General features: G+C 45.2%; 1 protein-coding gene across 5 annotated transcripts in view; it reads right to left on the minus strand.

The window, feature by feature from the left end:
- Cacna2d3 (calcium voltage-gated channel auxiliary subunit alpha2delta 3) overlaps positions 1-12,537 on the minus strand; it is an 813,990-nt gene that overhangs the window by 612,416 nt on the left and 189,037 nt on the right. For all 5 annotated transcript variants that reach the window (XR_005494606.2, XM_063275287.1, XM_063275286.1 and 2 more), the window contains 1 exon segment: positions 12,087-12,203. Coding sequence is in view for 4 of the 5 variants with exons in the window: in XM_063275287.1 (XP_063131357.1) it covers positions 12,087-12,203 (117 nt within the window). In the remaining variant the exon portion in view is untranslated.

The raw sequence follows: 12,537 nt of genomic DNA on the forward strand, positions 1-12,537 counted from the left end.
CTAATGGCAGAAAACAGTGTTGTGATTCCATAGCAGGCGAGCATTCCACGGCCACAATCCTCCCTTTCCCAGGATGCTCAGGCCACTTAAGCAAAGCCACCGGAAAGCTTTCAAAACCAGATTTTGTAAATGGAGAATAAAAACAAGCAATGAAAAGTGGGAAGTGGATTTAACACACAGCATTCTACCACAAATGCAAAGTGTCTCTTTTTTTCTCCTCTTCTGTATTGTAAACAAATGTAATCTGCACAGGTCAGACCTGGGAGCAGCAGACCCTCCAAAGCGGAGAGCAGTGGACTGGGTGGTGAGGGGTGGACTGGGTGGTGAGGGGTGGAGTGGGTGGTGAGGGGTGGAGTGGGTGGTGTGCAGACGGTGCATCCCTGTGAAATCTGTAGCCCTTCACACGCTGTCCTGCACTAATCTTCCTCCAGCATGGGTGCTTATCCACGACACCATCATGACCCATGCCGCAAGGGCATTCATTCAGACACCAGCTAAGCCTCACTTGAGGTATACAAGGAGGAGAGGGCGTGAAGGTTCCTGTGTTGACAAACTCCTGGTTCTAATAGGGACCGAACAACAGGCACTGAGGTAAAACGTGCGGAACTCTCAAAACATCAGGATGGTTGGGAGCCGGGACTGTGTTCTGATCTAGCCTCTCCGTGGCTGGGGCAGCTCCCCTCTGGACTGCCTGGGGAATGTTTGACAGGAAATGACAGGGATTTCTCTAACCTCTCCTCTTCGACCTCTCAGGGGGTAGTCACCAAGTTCATAAAGACCTCTTGCACAGGCCTAGCACCCAGCCTGCTTTGTTCCACAGACAGTGAGCCACCCATGTTCACCACCGGCTATGTGTGGAGAGCTAACTGCAAGCTTGTGGGCAGCCAGCTCCACACCCCAATGTCAAGCCCATGGCTCTGGCTAGGCTCAGTGAGGAATATCTGGGGCAGGGGGACATATATGAGTTCCTCTGATGAGTGAAAGTCTCTGAAAGTTGACTTCTTCCCACATCTCTCCAGGAATCATTTCTTCATCAGGTTTTCTCTCTCACTCTCATATTAAGAGAGAGACAGAGAGAGAGAGACAGAAGGAAAGAACAGAAGGAAGAGGAGAAGGAAGGAAGGAAAGAGGAGAAAGAGAAAATCCGTCTTTACTCAGCTCTCTATGGAAATCTATGATATCAGAGCAGTAGACCTAATGTGACCTCGATCCCTTGCACTCACCTAATTCAGGAAAGGCCCTGTTGGGGGGATTGGACAAAGCTCATAGCTCATCTAAGCAGGCCGCAGCTTGGCGTGGGTGGTGCCCAGATGGCTCCTTCGTGTCAAACAGAATGGAAGGCCCTGCAGCTTCTCTGTAGTTCAACTCAAGCGTCTCTCGCTTTCCCCTCTTTTTCTGAGATGTCTCTGACCAAAAGAAAGCGGTGTGGCCCTTATCGCTGAGGATTTCATTGTTCCCAACCCTAGCGTGGAGATCTGTGAGTCAGTTAGCAAGGCCTTGGTGAGCAGTTCTGTAGGTTGTGACTCTGGTGAGCACCAGAATGGAGGTCAGCTGGGACAAAGAAAACATACAGCACTGCCCCAACACGAGAAAGAGGGTCGACAGTTGGCAAACATGGCAGAGAAAAGTATCCAGTGGGCACATACAAAGATGCTCTCAATGCCACTAAAGTAGGTCCACGTAATTTGGGGGGCTCATACTCAGTACCCAAAAGGCACAGAACAGTCAGTCAGGCTTTTCAAATGAGGGGCTGCCAAGTTTCCCTTTTCCTGGAACTAGAAATTCCTCCCACAGAAGAGAAATCCAAAACACTGTGGTTATGACAGTGCTTCAGTACTGAGAAGTTGGGTTTCCCAGAACTCATCCAAATAGCTGGCACCCCCACACAGAAAGCCTAGTGTACTCCAGAAAGAGAAAAACAAGGGGAGGATCCCAAAACATGCCAATCAAAGGGTCTGAGCCTACAGACCTCCCTGTTAGAGAAGGTGTCAGCACCTGGGCCGGGCACATTCTCCAGTCCACACTCTCTGATTTGGAATACTTTGCCTCACACTCCAGTAGGAAGCCAGAAGAATCCTACCAACACTGAGGGGATGACATAAAGGATATGAGTTACCACTTCTTGCCTATAGGATAACAAAGGTCAAATTTGAACAAGTAGTCATTGAGGGAGGATAGAGGAGAAACGGTATCTTACCAGTCCTGCAGCACCCTGGCAACACAGGCCCAAACCCTGGATGCAGCATCAAATACATAGCCAAAATTCTTTACAGGCAATGATACCATATTATTGCTAAGATACTATGTTACTGCTAATAAGATACTACGTTACTGCTAGTCAGAATAAAATGCTACACTCTCAGTATGTATTGAGAGAGCTGCTCAGCTGTACCACCAGAAAGTGCATTGTTCTATAGTTACTGAAGCCTACAGTCATCATTGTATAAAAGTGTTTACAATATGTATCATTTTCAAAAGCTTCCTTCCAACCTCTGGGGGTTAGACACACTCTAAACAGAAATCCCCTGGTTGGTTAAAGAGCCCACATATATGTTAAAGAACAAGGTTGACATTAAAATGGGAGAGAGACATTCAAAGATGAGGGAAATACATCATTTAGTACCTCAGCTGGCTTCAGTTGACTACATTTGATAATTTTGTTAATTGAACTTGCCAAGGATTTTAAAATTAAGGAATATTTGACATTCTCAATTTCTTTGTTTTGTTTTGCTTTATGCATGGAGGGATGTGTGGGTGTGTGGGTGTGTGTGTGTGTGTGTGTGTGTGTGTGTGTGTGTGTGTCCAGGCCCAGGGCTTCTTCCCCTCCTTAGACCATTTAAGTTCCTGAATGAAAGACACACACACAGCCTGTCATTTTCCTATGCCTTAGGCAGCACAATAGCTGAGCAGTCACCTACCCTCCATGCTGTTAGAGCCTTTCTCCTATCCATAACCCAAGCTATTACTTACTGTTTGATCTGGGCTGCTCTTAACCCAATTGGGCAGCCCTCTGGGCCACACTTTCATGGTCCTTAGCCCATGGCGGTTCTCCTTCTCCCTCCTGCAGTCCTTCCTTTTCACGTAGGCTTCCTTCTGCTCCCTCCTTGTAGTCCTCTCTCTCAAAGTCAGAGAACCCCCACCCCCACCCCATCTATGTCTCTTCTGCCCAGATATTGGTTCTTGGCATCTTTATTCACCAATCAGAATTAACTTGGGAGTAAGGTTCCAGGGGCTACAAGCTGGCTTCAAGTCTTAGGGGCCAGCACTTAGTATTACAATAGATGGTAAAAGACAAAATTTCAACAGGGGTGTGTGTGTGTGTGTGTGTGTGTGTGTGTGTGTGTCTGTCTGTCTGTCTGTCTGTCTGTCTGTCTCTGTGTGTGCGCGCGTGTGTGTGTGTGTGTGTGTGAGAGAGAGCGAGAGAGAGAGCATGTGAGCATGTGAGCGTGCGAGCATATGAGTGTGCGCACGCATGTGTATACAGGCCAGAGTACAATCTCAGGTGTAGTCCTAATGAACATGAACACCACATACCTTGAGACAGGGACTCCCATTGGCCTGGACCTCAGCCAATAGGCTAGACTAGCCAGCCAGCCCAAGGATCCTCCCTTCTCTTTCTTCCAACTGCTTCCAAGTACTAAATTTGAAGGAAGGTCTTTCCTCCTTAATCTTGTCTGTCCTCTGATCCAGCCTCTTCCTCCTTCTCTACCACCCTTCTACTCTCTTTTCCAACAAGCCCAACAAAAGCAAACTGTTTCTAAGAAAAGACTGTTATTGCCTCTTTTAAGACAACAGTAGTGGGAGAAGTAATCCTGGTACTATTTGACCTCAGGGGGCAAATCTGGATAGAAAGCTGTCCTCTGAGGTTCCCTCACTGGGATTTGTTGAAGGAGGTCAAAGTATTCCACTGGCAAGAGTTTTCTGGCTTTTATTAGAAAATTTCATTCCTAAGGGTATCTCCTTCCTGCTGCCCAGCTCTTAAAACTAGGGGATAAATTAATCTAGTCTATATAAGTAGTTTTATCTTTTCATCTTTCTGTCTCTCCTTGGGTTGCTCCTTACATCAAGACATCGAGATGTAAATTGTCTACCTTGTTTTTGCTGAAGGCAATCTGATCTATTATAATTCTGTTATGTATTCTTTAATCTGTGTTCGTGGTAATTATTGATTTCATGTCCTTGTTTCTACATGCTGTTTTGTCTGCTGGCCCCTTAGTCTGTGTCTGATCTAATATTCTCATTTGAGACTACAATACAGAGGTTTCTGGCTTTCATCTAACTATCTACATTTGGATTTGGGGAGGGGGGTCTGTTTTCCTCTGCTTCACGTAAGAAAATCATTAAGGTTGTTATCTCAAGCCCATTTTATCTAAAAGACAAACTTATAAGTTAGTTATCAAGCTACTTTGGGGGGTGGGGAATGTGTTTGTTTGTTTGTTTGTTTGTTTGTTTCTTATCTTAACTCAGAGTCTCATAATGTATCCTCATCCAGCCTGACACTCACCATGTAGACTAGGCTGACTTAGAATTCACAGAAACCTGCTGCATCTAGGAAAGGCTTGGTCTGGAGACCTGACTACAGTGACAAGAGGATGAAGGCATTACAAACACTTATACCCAAGAGGTGGGATCAGGTGGGCTGTTCACACTCTGACAGCGCAGCACCCATGACACAGCGTACGGAAATGTTCTACGTGTGCTGCAAAGGGGAGAGTCTTCAGAAGAGATATCTGCTGGAGAGTAATCTCAGGCTTTTAACATCCACGAGATCAAAGCTGCTGTGGACGCTTTCTGTACACTCTGGCAGCATTTGCGCAATGGACCAAAGGAAGGCTTTGCCAATTCCCCTGCATCTGAGGCCCTGGTCTTTATCAATAATAGGTATTCACTCAGACTTCCTCCTCCTGATACATCCACTCAGGACTTTGTCTGCTCTCCATAGACATCTACCTGCTTCTACCTCCCACGTGCTGGGATTTAAAGGCATGTGCCCAGCCACAAAAAAGAGATTTTTTATTCAATACATCCTGACTTCGGACTCCTCCCACACCTCCCACTTCTCCACTCCCCTAATCCACTGCTCCTTCCTTTCCCCTTCAGAAATAGAAGGCCTCTCAGAGATATCAACTGAGCACAGCATAACATGTTACAATAAGCTTGTCAAAGACCCGTCACATCAAGGCTGAATGAGGCAACCCAGTGAGAGGAAAAGGGTACCAAGAGCAGGCAGTCAGAGACATCCCCACTCCAACTCTTAGGGGTCCCACAAAATACCCAAGCTAAACAACACAACTGGTATGCAGAGGACCCAGTGCAGACCCTTGCAGGCTCAGTGACTACTGCTTTAGTCAGCCCCTACAATCTAAGCAGAAATGAAAACACAACCAATGTGTTAGGGTCTAACCAAACAGACAAGTGCATTATTAATTTAGTTCATTCTGTTACTAACTCAGGCCCACACTCATGTTCAGTTGGTTAATTTTGTGTCGTATGACTGAAAGTTGTAACATAAAAGGCATAGCAAACACGCTTATTGGCGTATGGCGCTTCCGTGCATTTCATTTATAGATAGATGGATTAGGTATAGATAGATGTAGTATGTGGATGTTCACATGACGAAGTCTCCCTTGAAATGGTTCCGTTCAAATTGGCTTATGAAATAGATGAGCAATAAATTAGCTTAAATTCTGTGGCAGGGGACTGACAGCGTCTTAGCTGTGTCTGACGACTTCAGATCCTGAGAGCCCAAAATTGCTCACTACGGACTTGATTTCTACAGAAGAGAAGTGGGAATGCTATGAACATTTCCTGTCTCGTACTTTTCAATTTGCTGCCTTTTTATTTAAAATTAAAATTTAATTAAATTTTGTATTTTAAATTTTAAAATTAAAAAACTTTAATTTTTAACTTTTGTTGGTTCTTTGAGAATTTTTTACAGTGTTTTGATGACACTTACTCCCTCTCCCAACTGATCCCAGATTCAACCCCTTCCCTATACACCCATCCTCATCCTTCCTTCCTTCCTTCCTTTCTTTCTTTCTCTTTTTCCTTCCTTTCTTTTTTTCTTTTTTCATCCTACATTTAACCAACTGTGTTCAGTTCGTACTGCTCATATATTCTAGGATGTGTGGCCTTTTACCAAAATAGTTTAGAAGTTATCAACAAAATCCTTGATTTCATCCCGAACTTAACTCGCAGCCTTTGGAAACCGTGTCTTATCAACAGTTCTCAACCACGTCTTGAAGCCAAAAGTATTTCCCTCCATAGCTATTAGCCACTCCAAGCTTCTGCTGCTGGTAGAGTCTGCCTTTGCTGTCCTCAGTGTCCCGTGTGCCGCAGTGTATATATTTACACTGCGGCGTAGGTGCACTTTATAATCATACATATGTACACATCCATCAGTCAAGAAACAGCTAGAGAAAGTTGCTTTAATAGTGCCTCTGGCTTCTTGGAAGACTGGCGTAAATCTCTTCTGGAAGGGAAAGAAATCCAGTTTTCTGAGAAGGTAAATGTTTATTAAATGCAAATGCTGTATCTATTACCTAGGAAAAACGGCCCAGGGCATGTGGAATTTCTAGATAAAAAGCTTTCAAGTCCGAGGTTTCTCCAGATAAGCCCCTATCGGGGAAGTGATGCGTGAATGCGCTGAAATTGAATTACTGTACAACAGCAGTTACTTTCCACAGCACAGCTATAATAGGCATCAGTTCCACAATGAACAGCAAGTAGCTGGAGACAGAGGCCTGAGCACAAACTCTAAGTCTCCTTTAGTTCTTCCAAGAAGCAGGAGTGTGTGGTTTTAAGCAAAACGCTTTTCAAGTGCCCAGTTTCTCATTTTACCAATGGAAATGAGAAAGCCAGTGAAAGAGATTAGGCTTATTTACAGCTCTGAGCTGTGAGTGTTTGGAGGAAATTATTAAACATCTCCTTCCAGAGGTTTGAAAACAAGTCTTCCCGTCATGAGTACAGTTACAACCTGCTTTCTATATCTCCTCCCTGCCTGGGCTGGAGTCCATTCTGCCCGATGCTTCCGATTATTTCAATAGAAAGTGAACTACTTAATGAGCTGCTTAACAGGCGCTGTCTTTTCATGACCCCCTCCCCTCTCCCAGATATGTGTTTAAGTTTATGGAGATCTAAGATCTGTAGGACTCAGCATAAAGTCAACCCTGCCCTTTGCAGAAACCAGGTCTCCTGAGAAAACAGGGGGAGGATGGTAAGCCCGCCCAAATCTAGAAGGTGAAGGAAGAGTGTCTGTATGACCCAAGGCGAATGCCACTCCACCGATGCCTCGTTTTAGAAATGAGGGTGCACCTAAGAATCGAAAATTCTCCACAGTGGCCCTGCCTATCCAGAGTTCCCTGGAGCTAGAGCAGATGCTTTAAGGTGATTGACAGCTTTGGTTGCTCCCAGTGAAGGGGCAGATCTGAAAGACAAGGGCTGAGGCACGCCTGCTCACATCACCAAGACCAGGTAATCGTCTACCCACTGCCGTCTGCCTTCCCTCAAATCAGGGCACTTTTCTTAAAGCCGGCGGCTCAGCAAATAGAGGACTCGTGCCAAGTTTGCCTTCTTTCTGCATCTCAAATAAGTTCTGACTTATGTCATAGGCAAGCAGCCCAGGTGTCACTTAGAATAGCCCAATGGGAGTGCGCCACCGGCAGGCAGGAGGCAGGTGCATGTTGTTTCTGCTAAATTCAGCATTTGGAGAGGCTCCTCGAGACGCTGATGAAGTAAAAGCGAATTGATTCCACTCCTTGGCCATTCAAAAGAAGCAGAAGCTTGGTATCAACAGCTCGGCAACATCCATTGAGAGCCGGGTAGCGCGTACATATTTGAATAGAGAAATCGGGAGATAATGCCCTGTGCATAGCTGTTGTGCACCAAAGCAAGCGGCAGCCTTGCTCCTTCAAACAACCTGGAGCCAGCCCTCGAGTGGATTTACAGAAATTATTCAAACTACCCCTGGCATTAAAATTGTCTAGAAAATAGAGTTAAGAAGAGCTGTCATAATGACGGCGCCATTATGTTAATGGCAATTACGGAGGCTAAGGTTATTTATAATTTGCTAGTCCGAAGGGGGAAAAAAGTTGCATGTAGTCCATTACCAGCCGTATGACAGAGGTTATATAATGGGCAGGCCACTTTAGGTTTCACATTTACCTCAGACATCTGACGGGCAGAAAATAGGACTTTCCATGATAGGATAATTGCATAGTGGAGAAGAATTCAAATAGGGCCGGAGCATGATAAAATCGCTCTGATTCAACTAATCACCAGGCAAAGTGATGGAGGGGAATGATGAAATCAAGCCAGAGAGACGGAGAAAAAGAACAACATTGTTCAACAGCCTGGAGATGACAGACTGTGTGTGTTAAAGGTCTGGGTTACTGGAGTCAGGTTTCCCTGGAGCTAATGGAACCTACCTGGGTAAGCCAAAGCCAGTCTACAGCTCTAGACAGTTTCAAGATACTCCACACGTCAGGGGTGCTTTTAGTAGTTAGTCACTATGGCTTGCAAACCAGGTTTTCCTTGTATGTGTTCTTAAGGCACAATGATGAGTGACATCAGCTTGGTGGCACTGTCAAGGGTAAAGAGAGGACCTCCAGGACTGTGATCTGATGCAAATTACTAGGGCTGGGGCAGAGGAGTTGAGGAAATGACAATCCGCAAATCTGTTCTGTTCCTGGCCCATTGTCTACTTAGTAAGATGGCAGGCAAAACCCCTTCTCCTTTTGGATTGGGCCTTTCTACTGCAACACTGTAAGAGATGGCTACAGGGAAAACCTGAGGTCTTTGACTGCTCCAAATGCCCACCGACCCCAAAATGAAGCTTTCTGCTCAGGAAACAAGGTGCCATTACAATAGGAAGAGTCCCAGTCATTCCTTCTTTGGCTTCAAGGTAAGCTAGCAGTTCATTCCAAGTGGCCACGCCTTTTTGTTGCTGCCAACAAAGGTGCGAGGGCACAATGGGGCTAACCCATTCTCAGCTGAATCCTGGTAAAAACCACTGGGAGCTGTGGCACAGTGGAAGAACACTGCCTAGGAGGCACGGAGCCCAGGTCAGTATCACAACAAAAATCAAGGTCTGTGGGTAAAAAGAGCCACAGAAAGCTGAATGCAGCTCCCATGATGTGGCAGCATCCAATTTGCTTACAAAGGACCTGTGTGTGAATTTTAAGATAGAAAGAAAATACACATTTTAGAGTGCGCAGACTGGCCTTACCCTGGGAACATTTGCATCCAAACAGGATGCTTTCTTTTTCCTTCTCAAAGAAATTGCACTGGCCATATCAAATAGGATTTGTTTTTTGTTTTGATGCCACTAATTTAAAGCAAAATGGCTTCAAAATTAGGCGATACTGAATGGCTGAAGCCAGATCCTATACCATCCAGGTGCTTCCTGCAGCCCAGGGACTCCTTCTCTATCACATCTTCACAAGATGGGAAAAGCTTTACACAGACATGCATGGAGTGCTTTCCGTTTGGCAGGCGTTAGACTTTTCAGGGCAGTGCATCAGCACAGCTGTACTCACGCCTTGAGGATGCAAACACTAAACCCCACTGCACCCTGGAGTGTGACCCAGGTAAATGACTTCACACAGCTCAGCTTGTACACTCATTTCTAGGACAATGATAACTCCAGGGGTTGACACGAAATCTAAACGGCATAGCATAACCTTCTAGCTCCTGGCCAGGTGCACCATGAGCTCGGTAAGCCTATAAGCGCATACTCTGCCTGGCTCTAAGGAGGTATGAGCAGAAAGGAGATCCACAGGGGCCTGCTCAACTGTCCTCACCAGCCTCACCTTGGATCAGAACCGAAATCCCGGTTAGTACATCTACAGCCCATGAGCAACACACACTGCAGAGGGTCCAGGTTCAGGAGCTGGTGCTTCGGCCAAGGAGTGCCCTGCACATACATTCTGTCAAGTGCCCCATGTCCCTGACACCAGTGCTTTCTTGTCTCCCAACTCTACAAACAGAATGAATAGCTATTTACTTTCTATTCTCCCCTAAAGTCCTGTGATTTGCAAAGAGATGCAAATGAAAACAATAGATTTCTTCACTGAAACTGATAATGCTGTTACTAGGATTTAAAATAGAATGAAAACGGGCCAGATATGGTGACACTCCTGTAATCCTAGCACCCAGGAGACCGGAGCAGAGGAACTTGAGTTCGAGGCCTGCCAGAGAGATTTCCGAGCCAGCCTTAATTTCTCAGTGGGATCCTTTCTCAAAATAATAATAATAATAATAATAATAATAATAATAACAACAACAACAACAACCAAAGAACAACAAAAAGATAGCCCAGCAGATAAAGTCATTTTTGCCAGGCCTGACCATCTGAATTTGACCCATACAGCAGAAAGAGAACTACTACAACATGACCTCTAACCTCTACATACACACTGCGGCATCTGTGTGCCCCTCCACACACACACACACACACACACACACACACACACACACACACACACAGACTATGTAATGGGAACTTAAAAAATTTAGAACCCCCAAATCGCAAAAATAAAATGATAACATAAAAACAATTATATATATATATATATATATATATATATATATGAAAATACACGTGTGTGTGTGTGTGTGTGTGTGTGTGTGTGTGTATTTATATTTTTTCCAAGAGAAAAGCACTCAGATGTCACTTGGGGGGCTGTGAACTAACATACCCTTACTGAAACAATATTGTTTTCTTAATCACAAATCACGCAATTGGAGCACTTAGATGCCTTCAGAAACTTCCCACTAAGAAAGGTGCGTAGTCTAGGATACTAAGTACATACAGGTAGTGAGGAATGTGAACTCTGGTGAACTGGAGCTCCATGTCCATGTGACTGCAGAGATGCTACATAGCTCCTACCTCTCCATGCCCCTTTTGTAACCTGCAGATGGCAAAAGAACCCTCACCATGGGGGTTGGCAACAACAGGATAGGTGAATATTGGCAAAATCTTCAAAGGGATGCCCACTAAGGATTGTTTGATTTATTGTTGATATCCCTGAACCTTCACTGCAGTAATATTGATTTCAAAACTTGCAAACAACTTAAATGGACAAATAGGTAGCTGCAGGAGCCGTGGGATCAATTAATAAACATGTAGTCAACTGTCCAAGGAAATCACAGAACGCAGTGCCATGAGAAATTACCAGAGAGTGGCTGAAAGAAAGGATGGAAAAGCTGGAACAAAGGGCAAGCGGGCGCCATAATTTTCAAAATGGGAAAGAAGAAAAATATAAGCACACACATGGAAATCCAAAGAAAGTAGACTATAGAAAAACACACAAGAGGGCACAAAGCACAGTTTTCTATCATGTGGTCACAGTTCCAGATGACACTTCCTCTATGTGTGACAGTCAGTCTTGATTCCCAACTCCACAGGATCCAGAATCATCTGAGTGAGACAAGCTGGGTTTGAGGGGATTTCCAGATTGATTTAAGTGACCTGGGGTGGTCCACTCCTCGTGGAAGAAGCGCCAGGCCCTGGGCTACAGTGCTAGACCAACAGTTAAATGTAAAGTAGGAAGCCAATTTAGCAATCAAAACAAAAACAAAACAAAAGACCCATATACCCTGCAGTTCCCTTCATCCAGCTGACGGGAAATCTCAGAGAGAGCTACTTGGATCAATACAAACATCGTAATCTCAGTAACGCTCCGATAAAACAAGGAGAACATCCACCTTCTTCCAGACTCATCTGCCCACACCGAGGTGTTCAGTTCCACACTGGGGCAGTTGTTTTTAAAAATCTTTTACAGCTGTCCAGTGAACCACAACGTCCCCGAGTGACCCAGAGAAGTTAGGAGGGCAGAACAGAGTTGGGGGGGGGCAGTCTATCCTTTGCAAACTTTTAGTGGCAGCATAAGATCCAGAGATGAAAACTGGCTCTGGAACTCCATGAGTGAAGAGTGCAAAGTGTGTTGCTTGCCCCCGAGAGTGAGGACAGAAGAAGGACCATTTGTGCAGTGGGCAAACTCCACCACCTGGTTCATCAGTGCCAGTCCCCAAACACCAGCTGCCTGTGTCTCTGCACAGCATAGCACAGAGCCCAAAATGCTTACCCGCACTGCCTCGGACTTCTTGTGAAACATCTCTTCCATGTTCTTGGCCAGCTTTTTCACCAGTTGGAGACCGTCGATTTCTTCAATGGCAACGTCTTTCTCATACTCTTTGTATTTCTGTAAGGACAAAGGGCACTGTTAGGCGTGTGCTTCTAAGGTCCCACACGTGGGATTTCCTCTGATGGATATAAAAATAAGACCTTATAAACACCATGTCTGTTGGAGTCAGGGATGGTGGGTTGCATCTCACAATTACTAAGACACCTGAAAATGGAGCCTGGTTCTGACTGGAAGCTGACACAGCACCCAGGAAAGAAACAGTTGCCAGCTAATCAAAAGCTGGCTCATCGCTCATCCAAGGAATGCCCTAGTGGGTGACTAAATGCATGGTTTCCTCATCTTCTCGACTTAAGATGAATTTTTCTTTAAAAACCCATCACATACACGGAGA

The sequence above is a fragment of the Rattus norvegicus genome, chromosome 16 (assembly GCF_036323735.1).
Source record: "Rattus norvegicus strain BN/NHsdMcwi chromosome 16, GRCr8, whole genome shotgun sequence".
Taxonomy (NCBI): Eukaryota; Metazoa; Chordata; class Mammalia; order Rodentia; family Muridae; genus Rattus; species Rattus norvegicus.